Here is a 23401-nt window from a genome sequence, read left to right as displayed (position 1 = left end):
CGTCCTATCTGTTATCATAGAAAGCATATTTCCCACCCTAATTGAATTCCGACGAAAACACTGTTGATCTTATAGTTGATTTATTAATAAACTATTCTGCTTTTATATGTTATGTCTAATTATTAAAGCGATATTAACATTCTTAAAAAATCTCAACGTAGTCTAGTTAACAACATTGTTTTGTGCATTTATTTAACTACAGAGGTACACTAGCTGAGAGGTTATTACGACGTCTTGGGTGGAAAAATGCTCATTCAACTCCCCTGAATGATGATACTGTAGAAAATACGGATCAGAGAAAATTTCCAGACGATACGGAATCTATTACAGGCACTGATGAGTGTTTTGGTGGAGAGAAAGATTCAAGTACGATATAACATATTTGTAGGACTCTTATTTTGTGGTTTTAACCAGTATCAGTTAAGTTGTGATATATGGAGCTAGGAATAAATTATTCTCATCATGTTAAATGTATGGAGTTAGTTATTTCAATGTTCAGAACACACGTGAACTGCTATTATTTAGATTTGCTTGAACTTCTGACAAAATTTAAGTTCTTTACAATTCGAATGCCTCAGTTGTATCATTCTGGGTTAGGGCTGATCTCTTACTCTCCAGAGATTACTAAATTCCAAAAAAGTAAAGAATATCGTTTTACAAAATTTAGATGTCTTCTTTGTGAAATTTAATAGTTTATCGGTTCTGATTTACAGGGTAGGATATTGAATGTAACTGTAGGCATTTAATCGTAGGCGCTATGACTGTATTACTGGATGGTGCAAATTTGAATTCTAGGAAGATTCTCAGCTGTCTTGAAGTCATAGACTCATTGCTGATAGATATCAACAAGTGGAGAATCTAGTTTCGTCACTTCTTACTTTTTGCACCCAGATATCTTTATAGTATGACCATTCAGCGATTGAAAGATCATATCATTGTAGTTGTAAAGCCATTGTGTCGTCTGTGACAAATTCACACTAATGATGAATGGGGTGGTCAATGGTTATGTTGGTAGCCCTCTTGGATTTGTAGTCCGAAGGAAGTTTCAAATATAATTGAACAATGTTGTATCACTGAACACTAGTCTGTACATTCAACCGTAATTATATAAAATATGAAAATAATCACTGTTGTTTTTTGCGTATAAGGTCCTACAATGTTCGCTCAAATTAATTTTGTGGCTAAAACTAATACATTTGGTTTGGGGTATTCACCGTTGGATCCAGAAGTCGCTATGGGTCGGCGTAAGCTTAACTCAAATGATGCTGAGGATATTTGGTCAAACAGACACCCAGAAGAGTCTGTCAGTGCACTGTTACACAGACAACAGAAAATTCGTAACGAAAATGAATTTGATCTTAAAAGTGGATTGAAGCGTCATGGCATAACCGGTAGGTAAAATGTGGTGTAATGTACATATTTTTTGTGCATAATATAAATAGTCGATCTTATATAAGACATAATTACATTGAGCTGTTTTCTTTGTCGTGAAGTAGGTTATTAGCTGATGTCATTTGTTTAGTTACAGGAGTAATAATTAAGGAAAAAAGGTAAAAGCAATTAAAATCCTGAATCGATATTGACCGATGTGCCCGAAGCATATGTAGTTCATACTTATTTCTTATTCACTTATCGATCTTCGTTTGGTATTGTGAATGCAGAATAAAGAAAAAAAACCCATGATGATTAGATGGCGTTGTGATGATCTATGAAGATATTGCTTGTCATTTTTAGTGAATGCGGTAAATCTAGTCTTCCTCATTGAAATCATATTATCAGTAGTTAGTGTTTAAATACTGTTTAAAGTTGATGTCAGTTGCGCAAATAGGTCCAACCTTGGTTAGAGGGAATGGATCAACCATCAACATAAAGTTACACAGTTTAAGGTCAAGGAATACGTCTTACTTTATCCTAATTGTTCTTGTCATCTAGTGGTTTCTTCGTAGTGTCAATTAGTTTGACAGTTCAAACTGATCCACCATTTTTTCATATCATCAATTGTTTTAACTTGCAAATGATAACTTCATCGAAAATAATAAAAATAATCAATGAGTTAACTATTCTCAGGTAGTGTCCGGACACTTATTACATACACCTGATCATATGTTTTTTATACTCTTCTCTAGGTCATGCTTTCGGTGTAGGTGCTTTAGAGGAAGAAGATGCTGATGTGTACGAACAAGATCGTTTAGCAGAATATGATTGGGAAATAGGGGATGGTGAATCAAACGATGACGAAGATGAAGATGAAGAACAGGCTGAAATTGAGGCTGCTAGACTTGGACGTTTGTCATCTACTATGAAGAAGAAATCACAAGTTAATTCTAGTTCTACTGAACGTACTAAAATTATTGATGGGTGGACTGCTCCTTCACAACATCGTAAGTATTTAATACTGTACTTGTCAGTTGAGGGTTCAAGCAATCCATCTTATATCCGAACTCAATGGAATTATTTAGTGGTTATGTCAACCACAGAAATCACTTAAATTCAATGAGCAATCTGCTGTTTGCAACTAAATATTTGGACTACTTATGAGTAATATCAGACGGTGTCTATTAGTCTCATTAAATGGTAGTAGAATATTTTTTTCGTTTTAAGTCCACTATTTGATATTAATATCGCCTACAGTCCACATATGAAGTACGATAGTTAGTAATGTGAACTGTAGGTGTCATACACTGTGTATGCGACTGTATCTATCATTTATCTGTAGAAATTATCAACGACTATCATATACTCATAGCTTTATATGTTACTTCAATATCTATCCACTTACTAATGACTTGATATAGCACAAGTAAGTAGACTTTTTGGTGAGACTATAATTTATGGACGACCTTTGAGCGACGCTAGACTGACCTTGGCAGTGTCCACTTGATAACTAGGACCAAATGAGGGTTATAAATTAATGTGAGGAATTCGAATTAGGATTTACAGTTGATGTTTAAGGTTAGGAATTGGATTTAGGGTTTTCATCACGAATAGACATTAGCTATAACACCAAGACTCTATTTAACCAAATGGATGAGCGAGTTTCACACCAAAGTCCGAGACCTGTTGGCTTATACCTGATTGGTTCGTTCATAAATTAGTCTCGCCGACTTTTTTATACATGTACCAATTTTTGAAATAATACAATCAGTTAATCAAACTTGATGTCATATTTGAATCGTCAGGTTCATCTCAAAAATTGAACAAATCACCCTCAGATACTTTGCCTGGATTTTGCAGTGAATCAACAAAACAAAATGAATTCAAAACTCATCCAATTCAGGTGACTTTACCTCCAGGCTACATTCCGGTCTTTAATCCACGGTGTATATTAACTTGTGATAATAAACAAAGTATCAAATCAAATTCATTCAATCACCCTCATGTCAAACATGATGCTATTTCACGAGCCCGTTTACTCCAAGAAGGTAGGTTTCGGTGTGATGATCGTATATGCATCAAATTATGTTTTTGTAGAATTCGTAAAGTTTATTTTATTTATTGCTCATATTGTTAGGGAATACGATGCCAACTTTCATATTCCAACCAATACTTTGGTTTCTCTCCATAGGAAATTATGTAATACAATTTTGTCACTATTTGAAGGAAGGGAAATCTTTTCAGTGGGTTCGGAAACAGGGTGAAAGTTGTATTTCTCATGTAATCGTAAAACTTTGGCTGTTTGTCGAGAAGGCGCACGATTTCAGAAAGCATTATAAATAAATCTAGACAGAATAATTAGTTGCCTAATCAATATTAGGACTTTGGCGAACTATAAGCGAACAGGGATTCAAAATTGTACTAGATAAAGTACGAAAAAAATAAGTGTTACAAATGGATTTCAAGAATTTGACCGCCTCTAACTATTATTGACGACGTTAACTTGAGATAGATAAAAGTATTTCATTGTTCTACACGATTTTTATGATAACTGATCAGTGTAAAACAGGTTTCTTTCTTGTGGTTTGGGTCATATAGTTAAGTGCTAATTACTCAGAAAATTTCATATTTCTATTTGTCGTTTGAGATTTTTTTCTCCGTAAATGGATGCACTGAACTTCTTTACTTTATTTTGTTACTGATTGCCTATCCGTTATGGCGATTCAATCTACGAATTCTCTATTTTCGATACCAGATATTTTGTCATGTACTCTACGTGATTCAAATGTAATCAAATGTATTTGAGTGGTTTATTAAGGCATGTCTAGGATGTATTCAAAACAAATAGTTGATGGAAGTTTCTTTGGTATTTTATACTACTCATAAGTAACTCATATTTTACCGGTAAAATTATTAATATAAAAACAGGAATTCATGGATTATTTTGTCATGTTTTTAAAATTATATTAAATTTTAGTTATGATGCGTATTGCTGATAATTCATTGATTTATCTGGAAAATTTTATTGGCTATTTTTGGACTAAAATAATAAAAATTCGATTATTGAGATACTTTCGATCACGTTTCCTCTGTTAACATTATTATATCAGCTAACAGTCATCTTTATTAAGTGTTCTAATTTTATTGTTCACCATACTGTTGTAGTCAACTTGAAGAACAAAATTTGGATTGTGTTTTAAGAATAGGAGACATCTGCTGTTTTACGACCATATAACAAGTGAATAATACAAGTGTGGGCAAGCTGATTGTGAGTGAATTGGTTTATTTGACGAAGACCACCACCTACTTATTTTTTTCTGTCAATCAAGTACTATATAAATGCGTGTTGGTATTCCTATCTTTGAGCCACATTTATGAAGTGTTCGTAAATAACACTATTCAGCTATATATATTGAAGTATCTCATGTGGGGTTCTGTTTCATAATCTATTAGTTGAAAACTGTAGTAGTGGTTCAGCTTTGTTAATCAATCACCTTGATAACCGCTATTATATAAAAGTCATCGATGCTTGACATCAGAAGGCAATAAGAAGCGGCAACTACAGTTTATTAGCGGATAGCACAGATCACAAAACTACAAGCACATTTAGCGAATTTGAGGCAAAGAGGTGAATGTGTTCGTGAGCGATTCCAGAAGCGAATTTATAGTCAAATTTCATAAGGGCAAAGCAAAGTCTAATAATGGGATTTGAGTACATATATACATGGGGATTAACATTTTAGCTAGCGAGATATATTTGCGTAGACTGTCTTGTGATCAAGCGTACACGTTTATACATCCATGATAATGATTATAATAATACAAAGAAATATGCTAATTGTTACTGTCCGAATAACATTATCTGTTAAGTGAGTTTATAAAAGGGCTTAGCAAAACGTATTCATAATCGAAATTGATTGGAGAAGAGTTGCTGTAAAACTAAGTGCTCTGCATAGTTAGTTCTTCGACTATTCGGACCCTCCTATTAGTAACTGAAGTAGACGATAATACGTGAAAAGAATCACTATCCATTCCAGATACTTTTTCTAACTTGATTTAATAAACGAACATATAAATAGTATATCTGTAAGAATTTATCATGTTTTGCGTTTAGGATACTAAAGTTAATGGCAGTAGATATTTGGAACAAAACATTACATCAGAAAAAGAATTGGTGAATGTAGATGTTATAAAATCTATTCAAACAAAAAGAATGAATATTATTTACTTGGTAAAAAATAGATATATGTAATTCGTTGTAATCAAATAATTGTATAAAATGTAACGTAAACGAATTTAATGTGATTTATGTAAATAATATCAATTGTAATAATGATATCTGAGGACAAAGTGAAGAAAAATCTTCTAAAGTTTACAAAATACGGCAAAACTGAATGTCATTACAACAGTTGAATCATTTTAAATATTTTATACACATACTTTCCTATCATCATTCATAATCTATGGTAACTTGTTGTATTAAACCATTATAAATGTTTTATTCTTTTAATCTAAGTTGTCTCTTATATTCATATAACTTTTTCGTTCATTTATCCTGTATGTGTATGCATTCTCATTTCTGATCATCTCATTTTGTTCTTAAAAAAATTAGAGTAGAGAGTCAATTTTATTGAAAATACTAACGGTAAAGCCACTCAGATTGTTGTCAACTGGCTTTATTTAATTTAATTTTAGATTCAGTTTATGAAAAGTTAGATCCTATCCAACAACTTCGTCTGAAGGCTGCGGCAGCGGGCCTTCCTGTTCCAGCCCTAGTGTCAAAGACTTCTCCAGCTGAACAACAATTAAATCAATCTGAAAATTCAAATAAACTGGCTGCTTTTACTACTTCTAATCCAACTGCTGGTTTGTTGAAGATTTTTAAAACGGATAGTAATAAACAAGCACGGTTTGAGGCTTACCAAGTACTTGTTCGTCGAGGATTTGCCCGTATGTTTTTAAATATATATGTGTATATATTTTTTATTGAGGACTAAGTATGATACTTGTTAAACTTATTTTTCAGATTAGGAATCCTGATATTTGTGATAAACTGATAGCTTTTCTTCAATACGGTATCTTTCTTAGTTGGAAAATCATGGGCTTTATCAATATTGTGGTCTAGTAATCGGTGTTAGTTTGAAGGTCTGTTTGTATTCGTCACATATTAGAACTTGAGAAAGTCATTCGAATATTTTCCATTTTTACATGGATCAGGGGACCAGGAAACCTCAAAGCTTGGTGTTCACCAGACGATTAATGTATTTTTGTAATTGGGAGATTCTAGAGCTTTTCAATACTTCCTGATTTTTATATGCTTAGAATAATAATATCAATTTCAGTCATATTCTTATTATTTGAGCCAACTTCCTAGGTTTTGAGCTAAAGGTCATATCTGAAAGATATTGTAGTAAGGCCTATATACTCACTTCCATAGTAGGTTCATGTATATGCTTTTAGTTGATTTAACATCCTGGAGCCTTCGTTGGATGAGCCCTCCATGCATACCAGCCTGATTTAAGCACCGGTCGTCCTTTTCACTTATCTGTCATTACATGTATCTTGAGGTTATGAGTAAGAATTCTTTGAAATAAATGTTCGACACGCTGTAAATCACTTGAATGAAAACTTTCTCCAGATTGTTTATATCAGAGTATTCTATCTCTCTTAAAATCGTGACCAAGTATCCCTAATCTACTTCATTCCAGTTTTCTACATCCTATGTCCTGTTTTTTTTTAATTACCATATCATTACCAGTGTATCATTGTGATTATCAGTATGGGGGCCCCAAAATGGCCACGCATATATAGCCTCTGCCAGGGAAGTCCTACTCATTGCCTTCTCGTGGCGGGGGTGTTGTTTACGAAATTGAGAGGACGAAAAGAGAATGTTCGGCGTTTTAACCGGGTCGGTGGACATGGAGATTCCACCTAGGGGAGTTGGAAAACTCTGATTCCAAACCAATGGTGTACATGGGCTCCAATATCCTGAGGGAACGAATGGCGTATGAACCAATCGTTGGTCACCGGCCACCATGGGACTGCATCTACTTACGATGCTACACTGCCTTGTGGACCAGACCTTCAGGTCGAAGGCTCCGGGCGTGGCCCCCTAAGAAAACCACCTGCTTCGGTTTGGGCACCCGTGCAGTATCACAGCCCTTACACATATCGAATGAGATTTGTGTGGCGCATATGCATTTGATGCCTCTTCGTACCAATATCTATGTGTTAAAATAAATAAATAAATAAATAAACCAGTATGGGGTTGTGGAGAGTGTTAAGTTTTTGATTGAGATCATGAGTCGTTTGATGTTAGACCGCCATTAAAAACCTGGAAGCACGGGCCAGCTGCTTCGTCTTAGTATGGGATGCCAACTCAGTGGTCCAGAGGTTAAGCATTTGCGCGCGAAACTTAAGGTCCCGGGTTCAAATCCAGCTTTCAGGGACCTGGATGCGCATTGCTGAGGAGTCCCATTCAAGGACGAAACGGCCGTCCAGTTCTTTGAATTTTTAATGGTGATCTAACATCTATCGACTGATGATCTCAATCAAAGTATTATTATCACAAGGGGTATTGTGAATCTGCCCACTTTTATATAAGGTTCAACGTTCTCTGCCTGTTTCTCTCTTCAATTTCACAATAATCGCTCAGTAATATTATTAAGAGAAATAATTCAGAAAGAAGTATTACGACCAATTTTGCTTATAAAATCTATTGAACAATGATTTTGTCGAAAAACAAACAACGTAGAATTATTGTTGTTTTGATTGTACTATCAGAAAGATCTGTAAGTGACTTAAATACACAACTATCATAATCCCTATTATTATTACTCTTAATATTGTTTTTATTATAATTATGGTCATTAAGCAAAATAACACTTCTATTTTACTTTCAACATTATATATATAATTTACAATAATGAAATAATACTCACCGAGTTGATACGTTGCGTAGTAACTGTGTAATGATATATCGATTATAAATTAACATTGAGTAATTACAAGAAAGAGGATTAATAATAATCCAAGTAATTATTCGGAAATCAAGCAGTTGCTACGTTGCATAATATATAAGAAGAGAAGGAACTAACAAAATATTTTGATGAATGGTCAGTAGTATAGTAATGTAAGAATCAAGAGACGAATGTTGAAAGTAAAATAGGAGTGTTATTCTGCCTAATGACCATAATTATAATAAAAACAATATTAGGAGTAATAATAATAGGGATTATGGTAGTTGTGTATTTAAGTCACTTACAGATCTTTCTGATAGTACAATCAAAACAACAATAATTCTACGTTGTTTGTTTTTCGACAAAATCATTGTTCAATAGATTTTATAAGCAAAATTGGTCGTAATACTTCTTTCTGAATTATTTCTCTTAATAATATTACTAAGTGGTTGTTAAGATTATTGACAACTGTTCGAATCTATACCAGGATGTTGGTGGTATTGAATATTATTCATTCAATGTTATTGTATCGAATCGATAACAATTTTTTTCTTCCTGATAAATACATTAATTCATATTGATATATAATTGCACTGTCAACTGATGCTTTACTTTGTCGCTCCTTTCGACATTTATCCTTTCATATCATTGTGTTTATTTATATATTGATTTATTTAAACATACCAATTTTGGTACAAAGGAGCACTAAAATATATAAATGCCACACAAAATAGTTATCATTAAATTTTTATTTGAGCTGGGATACTCCACAAGTGCCTGAATCTAAGCAGATGTTTTTCTTAGTGGGCCACTCGGCGGGCTTTCGACCTAGAGGTCCAAACCATAATGGAATGAAGCGACTTGAGGTGATGCACTTCCATGGTACCTGGTGACCGAGGAAGGGTTCGTACCCTATTTGTTTCATCAAGACCCTTGAACTCACGTGCACCACTATTTTGCAAATAGTTTTCCTATTCTCCCAGGTAGGTTGTTCCGTACACACCAACCTCGTTTAAGCGCGGTTTAAGAAGTTTCTCCTCACTCTCTGCCCCGTACAATGCATTTGGGGACTATCACTGTAAAGTGTATCAATATATTACTGGATCGTGTTGAATTCCTGCACTTTTTAGTTCATATGACAGCTTAATTGATTTATAATTTTAAACCAAACGAAACATTTTACTATTTTGGTCCAATTTTTGTTTTCTATATTTATAAAATTTAAAAATTTGATGTTTTTTCTGAGGAATAAAAAGATTGATTTTAATTGTGTAATTTACGAGTAATATATCGATTGCTTTTTGATCTTTTTCTCTCGTCTTATCCTATACTATACAGTTTACCAAGTTTTATATTCATTGAAATGTTTTTATTATCACAAATTTTCCTCACTCTTTATCCACTATAGATGAAGATGCTTATCATCGTTGCTCTACCCTATTGGATTTAAACAATGAAGAGAAGGAACGTGAAGCTAACTCGTTTCAAACGCTTATTAAAATGAATCAAATGTCATGTACTAATAACTCTTCTCAAATGGATCCAGTGAATATGAATAATGATACAATGATTTGTCAAACTTCAACGTCAACCTCTAGTGCATCAACTATATCTTCTGATCCTTCTGATAGACTACTGCCATTATCAAATAAATTACCACTTCATAAACAACAGTTGATCTCATCGAAATTAGCTTTAAGATTTCGTTCTGCTGGTTGTATGGATATCAGTAAAGAATTAACTGAAGAAGAGGAGAAAGCTCAACGAGCACGAGTTGAAGTAAGTTCATTTTCCTATCACTCAAACAAATTTGTTTTATAGAGATCTTTACTTTTCATAGCTATATTCAGTTAAAATTAATCTATTTATCTTGATTATTTAATTACATTAAAACAATAGAGAGAAAGGAAGAGGAAACAATGTTTCTGCAAAGCGATTACTTTTTGGGCATTTTTTTCCTGATCATCAAATGTGTATAGTTTTTTTATATTAGCCAACTATGATATATTTGTTAGCAATACTACTACTACTACTACTACTACTACTACTACTAATACTACTAATAATAATAATAATAATAATAATAATAATAATAATAATAATCTATCGAATGTAGTAACAAAGGAATGGTTTTATTTTTAATTAAGAAAATTACTTGTTATCAAAATTGAGAAATGAGCTAAAAATGTCATAGAAATTAAATTGAGAAAAAGAATGATTCTGAAAATAGATTGCATAACAATGATGAGACGATTTCTAAAATGATATAAATTTAACAAGATTATAGAGAGACAACGATACAATTTTGTTTGGGGTATGATAACTCGATAATCTGTTCGACTTGAAATTATTGTCTTAGTTGAGGCAGTTGGATATGTTTCTTTTGTATTTATAATTGATAATTTCTTTTATGAAGGTTATGCATTCCAGAAATGCACGAAAACACGCTACCTTTGGTAAGTTGTTTTCATGTCATAGTTGATTGGTTTTTATTAGATAACCAACGTTGACAGGTTTACTGTTTTTGACTACATGGAATAATGCTGTTAAATGCTTTAATGTAGAGTATGCTTCAAATAACCAACATGCAGTTCTCTAGAAGAACTCTCATCAATTTGATCAGAAGTGAATGTACTTGTTTGTTTAGGTCATTGGAAAGCTTTCGATTTTGAAGGACCTCAAAATATTTTCGTATTTCTCTGCAACTGTATCACATTTGAAGTTGTCGTTCGTGTATAGAATCTTCTATTTTGGCATAAGAAATCACTAGTGTTATTAAATGTTCAGGTATTATATTTTTATTGATAAACCTTGCTATATACTTACTCAGATTGGTAATTTTCTTCAAGTTATCATTTATACACTGAAACAGTTATTAGTAAACATATAAATTACCAATTCGAGAAGTCTATCTAATTATTATTGTACAATTGAAAAGAGATCTGCTTATCGTACCACTCACTCCTGTCTTTATGTCTGAATTTAATTTTCTTTAAATTAAAAACTACTTGATTATTGGTGTCATTAATGAGGGATATTTTTTCAGACTTGGAAAAAACAATACCAAAACAGTGTGTAAAATGTGAACTAGTGTTAGATGTTGACTTGTTGCAAGTTTTCACAGACCATTGTTTGTCTAAAATTGTGTCTAAATGAAGTTGATATTATTTCTTTTGTTAAATAAATAGATCATGATGTCATTAGGCTTTTAATTTATACAATTATATCAATTTGTTTTTTTTCATTTTTCTTAACAAAATGTGACTATACGTTGTTTATGTAATCCCTATTCTTTTTATTCACTTAGAGCTTAGATACAGTTGAACCACGTGATCATGCTGTTGCAACAGAATCTTATGGAGCTTTAACTAGACGGCGTTTAAAATGGCATCCTGATAAAATTTTATGTAAACGTATAAATGTTCCTGATCCATATCCTGAGTAAGTGTTTGTTATTATTAATATCTTTATTTCTACTTTGATAAGTATAATCTGGACATTGAGTAAATAAATTATGTTTCAATAAAAAAGTAGAATGATACTAATTTTCCTTTTTAGTGTTAATCTTTTCCAATCATAAACTCGATGCGTTTCGAGGAATTAGTAAAAATCATTCGTAAAGTTGATTAGTCTACATTTGTTTTATATTCTACTCCAAAGAACATTCATATAGGCCAGTCTTTTAACATCAAGTGTAACAAAGTTATTCACTCACTGAAAAGAATTACTTCAAAAACTGTCACTGAAGAGTTGCAGAGATTGTTGAATTTCACTGAAATTTGATGAACCTATTTAGGTTAGAAGTTAAGCGCTTGCATGTGGACCGGAAGCCCTGGATTCGATCTCCGCACGTGCGGTTGTGGATGCACATTGCTGAGGAGTTCCATACTTGGATAAAACGAACATCCAGTGCTTTCAGGTTTACAATGTTGGTCTAACTTGAATTGGCTCATATTTTTAATGAAATTCTAAAAGCATCCTAGTTATTCCTTTTTTTAATTGAAATCATGAATCCATTAATGTTAGATCACCATCGAAAACCTGAGAGCACTGGACGGCTATTTCATCTTAGTGGAGTTCAACAGTCACGGGTGTGATGCAGTTACCCACCGACAACAGTGGAAGATGGTCACGCAATATCGTGGATTATTTGAAGTTAGACATTAGCACCATCAGATGCCGGTTCAGTGGTCCAAATGTTAAACGTTTGCGCACGAGACTGAAGGTCCTGGGTTCGAGTCCCCTGTACGGGCTCGTGGATGCGCACTGTTGAGGAGTTCCGTACTAGGACGAAACGGCCATCCAATGCTTCCAGGTTTTTAATGTTCGTTATACATCTTATAGATTTTTTCAGCTCCTTACAACCTTATTTGTATCGGTATATATATATATATATATATATATATATATATACAAGGTCATTTGAGGTTAGATCTAAAACATAACTGAATAGTGTACATAACATATAGTGAATACATATAATCCTGATTCAATTGTTCTTGCTTTGTTTAAATACCTTAAATGGAGGCCAACTGTATAGAATAAATTAAGTTAACAATTTAAAATTGTTCCACTACTATTTACTATTGTTACAAGCTGATGTTTTTTATTATTTTTATTTATTTATGATGTATAATATTTACTATTACCACTTAAGATAAATAAACTTTGTGTGAAAAAGACAACTGTTTCTTTTTTTGTTTTGTTTAAAAAAGAATACCTGTAATTCATTTTATTTTCTCTTCTTATATGACCTTTAATGAAATGATACATTGATTGACACAGACCTTATTTTAAACTGTAAATTAAATAAGCATTGTTTTATTCTTATTGTAAAGTTTTCCAGTTATCCATAGAGGGTCAACCATTATTTAACATTATATAATAGTAATTAACGTATTATTATTTTTATTCTTATTATTATTATGTAAAGATGTTGTAGATGATTATAAATGTGTGATATTTTTCTAGCCTTTCAATTGAAACAATTTTTTTATTGAGTTGATTTTATTTATTAAGAAGAAATTTGTTATAGTTAGTGGAACCATTAAAATTCTCTTGTTGATGATATGGTTCTGTTTGATGAGAACGTTTATAAAATACCAGGTCTTTTGATCGTCCTAAACAATAATACAAGTATGTTTGGAGTTTGTTTCTTTCCTACTAAATACAAAATGTTACTTTGAACTGGTCTGTGTCAACGCCTAAACTAATGATCGAAATTGAATGTATTTAGATGGAGTTTTGTTCTCTGAGCTGGATGGTTTGGTCGTGGAGCTTTCATCGTTATTCTGAACGACATCATCAGCATAAAATTCTACCAAATCATCCAGCTCAGAGAAAAAAAACTCCACCTAAGCTACAAATCTTCTTCAGACTCTTGAAGTGAATATAGTTGAGTGTTTCGATCACTCCATTTCTCTCAGAAATCTCAACCGTAGTGGGCATGAATTCGTAAAGCACAATTGGCTTTTGCCAACTTCACTTATTGCCAAGGCGAGATAGCCATTGACTAATCAAAGGACAAGTATACTGCTCATCAACACTCTTCTACTATGTAGCTGGAAAACGTGGTCCTTAAGAATGGAGGATATTCGTAGGTTGTTAGTATTTGATCATAGGTATCTTTAAGGCATCGCTCCTATATTTTGAGACTACCTAATTAGTTATGAGGTTAGTTGCAGAGTACTAGGTAAAGAGGGCAAATCGATTGATGATGTAGTGAATCTTCATTGACTGGGATGGTTAGGATATGTATTAAGTAATCCTATCCACTGACTACCTCGACGGGCTGGTGTAAGAGTAAGTTTGGAGAAAGCTACGATCAGTCAAACCAAGGCATGGTATCAGTCCTTAGAGTCACTGACTAGGCAGGTTGAGGTTCATGTGATTATTATAACCAATGGTTAGAAAGTTTGGGTGACGTGACTTGAAATATTTCGCAACGACATAGGTGCATTCACTCTATGTCTCCTTAAATTCTAATTTCCTAACTTATCTCATAAATTATTTTTTTATTGCGCTAATTCATACTTATTAATATGAAATGGAAGTCACCTACTCTGTAAAACGTTCGTTTAATAGTGATGCTTTTAACATCAATTGTTAATAATAATAATAATATGTCACTCTGTATGCTTTAGTCAATTGACATTAATCTGTCAAAACTACATATGAAGGTATTCTATGAAACTGTCTATATAAAAAATGTCACAATTATTTTATGAAATCGACCTTGAACTGGACATGATGGGCAAGAATTAAGCTTAATAGTTCAATATCCCATTGAAAAGCGAATGACCTATAGTTGTCATATTCTTTATTCATTTATTTGTTAAGCAACTTACAAGCATGTTTATTCTTGTGCTCGTCATATAAGCATGTTATTTTGTCAGAAGAAAAAAATCTATTCTGTTGGGCAACTGTCTTGTTTTCTGATATCAATTTCACTGTAAGCTTGCGTCAATAATTCAGTCTCATGGGTAGTCATCACTTGACCGCACTGTGTCATTAGATATTTTCTATTTATCAGCATCATATTTATTCATTTTAATCACCTAACTCATTCGCTCATAAAATCACATTTCATAATAGAAGTCTATTTCATTGATGATATTCTACTGTGTATCCTATTTCAGTTCGTTTTTTTTAAATGTTCACTTAGTCTTATTTTCAACTTTTTCCTTTTTGGAAAATTGCCTTAAGGTTTTTAAAATGATTTGCATGAATAAAAGCTAAATGTTTGTTAAATCTACACAATAATTTCTTTCATTCCTTCATAGTTCCACTTTTGTCGGCTGTCCAGATGACAGACGTCCTCGTAATCCTTTTCGTCAAAAGTTTGGTAAACATGGAAAAAGTAGATTCTCTGATAGTTCCACGGCAAATGAGTTTTCTATTTTCGATCTATTGGATGTTAACACTACTGGTTCAATTCAAAAGTTGAATTCTTCGAATATCACTTCCTGTGAACCACAATTAAGTGACGAGTCTAATTCTTCTGACAGTGACAGCAACGATCCTTCTGGTACTATGTCAGAACTTCCTGCCAGTAATACACCCTATAGGCCTAACCTGACTGGTACAACTTTTCAGTCTCGTGGAAAAGCTTTATTCGCAACTTTGTTTCAATCTATTGAGCAGAGTAAAACAACCGAAACTACAGACAATGTTGTGGAAATTGATAATAATAGTAATAATAATAATAATAGTTTGTTAGAAAACGTCCAACTATCAGATAAAATTTCTCATGATACTACCAGTGAGATTGTGAATGGATCGGTAAGTTTCGTTTTGCCCAAAAATTATCATGTATAGTGTATTTATCTACAGATTTTATTAATATCCGGTACCTTTGATTCTTGCACTAAACCTTACATGACATATTCTTATCGGTTATCTGATTGAAGACTATAGTGATCTGTCTCAAAATTGGTTAAAATGGCACTAACAAGTGTATCATTTCCTTGTTTAAATCTTGACTTTTAATGTTATTTTCTACTTCTTCACTTATATAATTTAATTCTTTCTTCCTAAAAGGGTTCTTTGTTTTATGTGTTTCGTACACTGCTTTTTTCTCATTTACATAAGCTAGACATCTTTAATGGATGATACTTTAAAATCTAGTATTTATTGAGTTAAAATGTCAAGGAAGTAATCAACTCAAATACCTTTTTTATCTAACTTTTAAGATTATATATTGGTCGTGTATTGATGTTTTCCTTTCGCTGGAATGGTATCTACTGTAGGGTAGAGTATATTCGTAGGTTACTACTATTTCTTCATCGATGTCTTCGAAAAATTACTCGCATATGGTGACTGTGAACTTTATCAACCGAGATGGCTGTAACATATATTAAGTATTCCCATATACCGTCTACCTCGACGCGCGATGATGACTACTTTAAGTGTAGATTGGAGGAAAGCTAGTAGCAGTCGAACCAAGACATAGGATAAGTTTATTAAATCACTGACTTTGTCTTAGGCATCTTACTGGGTTCCAGGTACTGAAATCGGTCCCATTGACGCAGCTGGATTCACTCCTTATCTTTCCATAAGTTTTGAGTTTAAGTATATTTTCATACATATCTTCTTTTTGAAACATATTTACCAATGTTTAGTTTTTCTCACTGACATTATGCCATTATTTCGAATAGTTAGCTATTCATCTTGTTAAATTTCGTTCACTGTGCCGATATGCTATGAGGACTTTGGCTAATACCCGTTCTTACCAGGTCATACGTTAATGACGACAGACTGAAATGAATTGTTAAACATGTGTTAAAATAGTCCTATCATTTGAGTCAAGAACAAAATAATAACATATATCACATATATAACTTTATCAGTTTAACTGTATGACTATGTACAAATTTAGTATGAAAACTCCTCCAAAAACCGTGGTACGAGCGAGAGTTGGGAAAGTCAGCTCTCCCTCTCAAAATGCTCTCACTTGACCACGCGTTTACAGCCACTGCAAGGGAAGTCCCACTCACTGCGTTCTCGCGGTTAGAGTGCTGTTCACGAAATTGAGATGACGAAAAGCGAAAGTTCGTTGCTTTAACCGAGTTGTTAGATATGAAGGATCCAACCAGGACTGGCAGAAAACCCTGATTCCAAACCAGTGGTGCACGTGGGCTCCAGGATCCTGAAGGAACAAATGGCATATGAACCTATTGCTGGTCACTGGCTACCATGAGACTCAATCTCCTTACATTGCTCCACTGCCTTGTAGATTAAACCTCTAGGTCAAGGGGGCGGGAAGTGACTCCCTAAGAAAACCACCTGCTTCATTTTGGGCACCCAAGAAGTGTCATAGCCCTTACAAAAATCATATGATTTGTGCGATGCATACGTATTTGGTGCCGCCTTGTACCAATGTTTGTGTTTAAATAAATAGGTAATAAGTATAAAAACACTATAAGTCAATAATAGTGCCTTCTTTTCGTGATCAGTATTGATGTAACGTGTTTTAATATCCTGACATAAGAAATAAGGACTCCTTAATACACTTTATAAAATAATCATGTACGTTTTATTTGTACTTTTTGTTTACTAGAACGCACGGGTTATGGGTCCTGCTCTTCCGAAAATAGGCATAGATGTTCTTACTGATCATACAGATAAACCTCCAATGGATTTGTTCAAATCAATATTTGCATCTGATGAAGAATTGAGTTCATCTTCGTTATCAGATAACGACGTTGATGATAATAATATTAACAATAAAGACCGTGAAAAAGATGATTTAACCGTATCGAGAGTTATCAAATCGAATTCCGTTGAACTGTCTAATGGTAATTTCGAGACATCCTGCTTTTGATTATCTTTAATATTTTATTTATCTTTTTAGATCAGCCTGATCTATTCAAAGCACATACATTATTTTCACACCTATTTGAACCGAATGGAGATATGCGTAAGTTTGTATTTACGGTAATCTATTAAGTGGTTCATATATCTTATTACCTTAATTTTTTAGGTGGTCCATTATCCGGCTTAACACGAATGACTACACGACCTGAAGTATCGTCCAAAGTTCATACCTCCTCACAGAATAATCTCAATCCGGATTTATTGTATGGACCGGATTTACCGCCGAATTTTAGTATGTTTTCGATTGTGTTTATAATTTTTTTATTTATCTGGATATCACTGGCGTATTTGAATGACCATTTTCAGTTGGTTTCTGTTTCATCAGAACTAAAAAATTGTGAAATAACTGTATTCAGACTTTATTCAACGGGAAACCGAAGAGTAATCAGTACTTGTTAAATAATTTATTGGAACTAATGATTAGGTCCTCGAGAATAGTGGTAGAATTTCTAGTGCAATATCCTTTTGTAGCTATCACCTTACATAGCCAATACTTACAAATCTCACAATGAAATCTTTAAATTTTAACTTCGTTTTTCATTCATAATAACGTTGTGGTGTATACTATTTATGTCTGTCGGCATAAATAGTATGTTACACCATTCAGAAGTGGAAAACCTGTCAGTAGAAGTCTATGAAGGTCGACTTGAAGAAAACAGAAATAGAAAGGAATTGTGAATTGGAGGAATCATATAGAATGTGAAGGACAAATTATAGAATTTCGCAGATGAAGTATTTAGTGTATGGTTTTCATATTTTATCAAGATGATTCTGTAATTTTGTGTCAATCAATAAATCGGTTGTCCCCACCTGTGTTCTGGTTCATTACAACGTCAAATGAGTAATTGGATTATCTGATAGTTCATGCCAGACATTCTACTAGAGGATCGGTACATGAGATCGTACTTGATCATCAAATTAAACTGCGTCACATTTAATTCAGTCTCTTAACGATTAGCTTGTTTAAGGTAAATAAAAACCTTTGGTATGTTTTTGCATTTCTTCCAAGTTTAAGCACTATAATCCATTCTATTTTCTACGGCTGTTGTATTTTCGAAATACCATATACAAATATCATTTTATATTATAAGATAACAACAGTGTGGAATTTTTCATTGCCAGAGTATTAGACAACGTAATAAAACTATCCATCAGTAAATACAATATACATCTAAATAGGTACATTGGTCACCAGTTATTGAAAATATTTATTCGTCTTAAACTGTTGAATCATTTCCAAGTCTTATTTATGAGATTTTCGAATAGTTTCTGTTTAAAACCATCGTATCTTCTTTTCTCTAATATTTCATTTCATTGTTTATTTAGCTCCTACATCTGATAAAACTAATCCAATTTCTTTGACAAAAAATCAAGAAAAAGCATCATGTTCTACCTTGTCAGATGATATTTTATTTGTGGTACGTGAAATTACTCCACTAACATTCAACGTATTTTATATTTTACCTGTGTTAATAAAATTGCGTGTTAGTAAAACGTTTTAAAATTTATAAGCTTATTATCATTGTGTTGATGGAGTTGTCAGTAAAATTTAAGTACGAGTTATACTTTGAAGTATCGATAATAACCTAATTTTATGATTTCAGGAAACTGTATTATAAGATCAAGTGAAATAATGTTTTAATTTAGTTCAGTCTGTGAAGAAAAGTTGTTATTAATCGTGGAAGGTGACTAGTGTTTGATCAACACACACTCATGTATGAATACAATATACATATAGATCCTTTACTGTATTATTTACCACACAGTAGAGTGATCTATCAGTGATAAGCATTGTGGAACTTAAGACACATATCCATCGAACTAAGTCTCCACACCACATTATTACGAAAGGATGAATTGGGACAGTGGACAAAGCAAAATAGACTAATGATTTAAATGTAGCTGGTTTATCATGTACTCGCCTATGAGCCACAGTACTCAGGAGTTGTTGATACTATCGGTGTGTCCATACCGAAGTTGCCGGATTTGGTTTGAGAGCTCTATGGCTTATTACTTAAGGTCTAATAGTTTGGGTACTTAGTCATCACTTTACATTAAAAAAAACCCAGATAATTGTTTATTATTTTACTTTCCTTTAATTTCATTCTAGGAATCTCATCTTGTCAATCGTGATTCCGCTAAACATAAAAAAACAAAGAACAGCAAAAGAAAACATAAAACAAAACATAAAAAACAACACAAGAGCAAGAAAGTTTCTCGTAAAGCACCAATTTCTTCTTCGGATTCAAACTCTTCTGATACTTCTGATTAGATTTCGACGATTGTCAAATTTGTACATAAACCATTTTTTAAAAGTTATTTTCTAACCTACTACTTACTGCTATTACTACTACTAATACTACTCTTACCATGTTGTTTTTGTAGTCTTCATATTCTTCTTCTGACTAGAAAGTTTTGGTTATATTTCTTTACAAATAAGTTGGCGTATATCCATCTTAAAATAAATATTTTGATTTTTTCAACTCTTTCCTCTAATATACCGGAAAATATTTGCATTTTGCGTTGCACAGATTGTATTTATGAATTCTATTTTGTGAATGAAATGATATATGACTTTGTACTAATTGAAAAAAATATATCATCTAAAGGATGTATTTCGGTTTATATAATTTTATTGTTTTGTTTTTTCTCTTTCTCTCATTCTCTACCGCATTCTATAGACGAATAACGAGTTAAACTTCATTGGCCTTGTTTCAGTCTATAAATTACAAATTAAGTGATATAAAAGTCAACTAAAAAGATCATAAATACTGGATAGTTTCTGTAAAAGAATTAGTTAGAAACTAAACGAATCTTTATCTAAAATACAAAAGATACAATGTATAAATATTGTATGTTGTATGTAAGCAGAATATAATAAAGTCAAATGTCATAGAAATGTATATTTTGTAAAGTTATCGTTCTTTTCCATCTTGATGCTTTTTTTATAATTAAGACTTGTTGGTTGTTTTTAGTTATAAATAATATAAATTTTCAAGTAGAAAGTTCTTGCATACTTTTTGAAATGGTAAGATTAGTTATCGTTTTATATTTTCAAATTGATCGAGGCCCAATTTTAAAGTGAAGTAAGTACTTCACTGAATGAATTTTCAATCAAGAACTTTAAAACAAATGGTCATATTTATACACAATATTTCACTTTTTTTAAAAAGGGTTTAATAAATGGCTTATAGTAGTATGAGAAGTATAGTTAGAATCTGGGGACTGGACGTAATCCCATCTGATTGGTCTCAATCACTGATTGTGCCAGTCTATAAGAAAGGACAAAAGTCCTCTTGTGACAATCACAGAGGAACCAGTTTGACTAATATAGTGTCTAAAATATTAGCTTCAATAATACTTCGACGCCTAACTAAAGCACGTGAAGAGCAGACTAGAGAAAATCAGGCTGGTTTACGACCTGGACGTGGTTGTATAGACCACATATTCACACTACGTCCGGTCACAGAACATAGACACACATTCAGACGCCCCAAAATAGTAGTATATCACTACCTTAAGGCGGCATTTGATTCTGTTGATCGTGGGGTTCTATGGCAGTGTTTGTCACTGAAAGGACTACCAAAGAAGTACATTAACCTTGTAAAGGATATCTACTCGAACACAACTGGTAGAGTGAGAGCTTATGGCGAACTGTCATCAGAATTGATTACCTCAGGTGGTGTTCGTCAGGGCTGTCCACTCTCTCCATTCTTGTTTAACTTTTTCGTTGACGTGCTTTTAGAGATAATAATTTCCTCATCTAAATTTCCAGGGGTTGAACTTCTACCGGGAGATTCACTTGTTAACTTAGAATATGCTGATGACATAATTTTATTTGGTGAAGACGCTGACAAAATGCAGAGTCTTCTGACCACTCTAAGCAACAACGCAGGCATGTTCGGCATGCGATTCTCCCCATCGAAATGCAAAATGTTGCTTCAGAATTGGGTTGCATCGACACTCGAACTACTGATAGGGAGTGAAATAGTTGAGTGTGTCGACCTCTTTAATTATCTTGGAAGTCTCATAAGCTCTTGTGGTCAGATGTGCAACTAAATCTCAGCACGGATACAGAAGGCTCGACTAGCTTTTGTCAACTTGTGTCATTTATGGAGTAGGCGAGATATCCGTCTATCAACCAAAGGACGAGGTTACTGTGCAGCAGTTCGTTCCGTCTTTATGACAATGAAACATGGTCGGTACGAGTAGAGGATATTCGTAGGTTACTAGTATTTGGTCATAGGTGTCTTCGAAATATTGCTCGTATATCCTGGGACCATCGAGTAAGTAATGCAGTTGTTATGAATCGGGTACTAGGTATGGATGGCAAATCAATTGATTAAGCGGTGAAAATTCATCAGTTGGAATGACTGGGACACGTGTTACGTATGCCCAACCACTGACTGCCCCGATGTGTGATGTTTTATGGTGTAGGATTAGGTTGGAAGAAAGCTAGGGGCGGCCAGACCAAAACATGGCACAAGTCCATGAAGTCACTGACAAGTGGACTGAGCCATGTTGATAGGTGTAGACTACCTGATTGGGGACCGCGAGATGATAACAACCGATAGTTATAGACGTTGAATGACATGGTTGAAAGTTGTTTGCAATGGTGCAGGTGCATCCACTCTTTGTGTTCTCCCAAATTCTAATCTTCTGAATTCTTCATGTCCCCTTCTTTTTCTCTTTCCAAATTTATTTCACCAGAATATACTCCGCGAAAAGCATCTTCAAACTCTAATCTTTCTGATTAGTGTTTATGCTGTTACTACCTCTACCACTATTGGATTTGAGTCGACAATTGTATCTGTGTGGTAATTTTGTATGGCGACTCGAACTGATGTACGCACATACGAAGTTCTACGTTGTTACTGACTGACTGAGTATGAGGAGTATGGTAAAAATTGTGATATTGTTTATAGTTCATTATAGGTATCTTCATATGATCAAACTATTTCGTTAAACGTCATATAGCTCTGTTTCAGGTTGACTGTTTTCTAAAAGTCTACTCTATTTTTTAACTTCACATAATATTTAGATTAGTTTTCGTATACTCAAAGCGAAAGTGAATAATGTTACAGTTTAGTCTGATCCACTTGAAGAAATATTTTGAAGGAAATTAAAACAAATCGAACTAAAATTGTTCAATCACTTGAAAATGACTTGGTTGAAATTAAATCTATCTAAAACTAAATATTGCGATAGCCTAAGTTCTATAGTTATTGCCTATGTGGGAAAGAATTTGCTGAACTGTAAAATTTCTAAAATAATAGGCTGAAAAATTGACAGTTTTTGTCTGTCGCCTTCACAAATATGAAGTGTATTTTTCGGCGATGAGATTAAGATCGTCTACGTCAAATGAAGGCGTTTCTTTCAAATTAAGTTTATTTATGTAAACCTGTTTTGTGTAAGAAAAGTTGAATTATATTATTATGAACTCATATTTAGTATACAAATAAGGTTAATTAAATTACAAAGGATCTTTATGAACTGTATTCAATGGTCGTTTTATCTGATAACACTTTATTAGATAGAGTTTGTCGAGGTGGTTGGATTTTGTAGTCGTTATCACTGATTGGTCTTAGTTAGAGAACCAGGAAGTACTGAATGGATTTTTCATTCTAATATGAGATTAAACATGACGTAAGTCATAGGGATCTAGAAATTGATTCTTGATGTGGCTATGGATC

General features: G+C 33.2%; 1 protein-coding gene across 1 annotated transcript in view; it reads left to right on the top strand.

Moving 5' to 3' along the window:
* GPATCH1 (G patch domain-containing protein 1) overlaps positions 1 to 20646 on the top strand; it is a 30771-nt gene extending 10125 nt beyond the window's left edge. The window contains exons 6-18 of the mRNA XM_051209670.1: positions 203 to 366; positions 1149 to 1391; positions 2127 to 2381; positions 3180 to 3422; positions 6070 to 6324; positions 9742 to 10112; positions 11641 to 11774; positions 15116 to 15614; positions 17392 to 17629; positions 17686 to 17751; positions 17815 to 17940; positions 19035 to 19126; positions 19819 to 20646. Coding sequence (XP_051075129.1) covers positions 203 to 366; positions 1149 to 1391; positions 2127 to 2381; positions 3180 to 3422; positions 6070 to 6324; positions 9742 to 10112; positions 11641 to 11774; positions 15116 to 15614; positions 17392 to 17629; positions 17686 to 17751; positions 17815 to 17940; positions 19035 to 19126; positions 19819 to 19980 — 2848 coding nt within the window. The 3' untranslated portion in view covers positions 19981 to 20646. The remainder of the gene's footprint in view (positions 1 to 202; positions 367 to 1148; positions 1392 to 2126; positions 2382 to 3179; positions 3423 to 6069; positions 6325 to 9741; positions 10113 to 11640; positions 11775 to 15115; positions 15615 to 17391; positions 17630 to 17685; positions 17752 to 17814; positions 17941 to 19034; positions 19127 to 19818) is intronic.
* The last annotated feature ends 2755 nt before the right edge of the window (positions 20647 to 23401 follow it).

The sequence above is a fragment of the Schistosoma haematobium genome, chromosome 1 (assembly GCF_000699445.3).
Source record: "Schistosoma haematobium chromosome 1, whole genome shotgun sequence".
NCBI classification, from domain to species: domain Eukaryota; kingdom Metazoa; phylum Platyhelminthes; class Trematoda; order Strigeidida; family Schistosomatidae; genus Schistosoma; species Schistosoma haematobium.
This window is presented reverse-complemented; position numbering and strand designations above follow the sequence as displayed.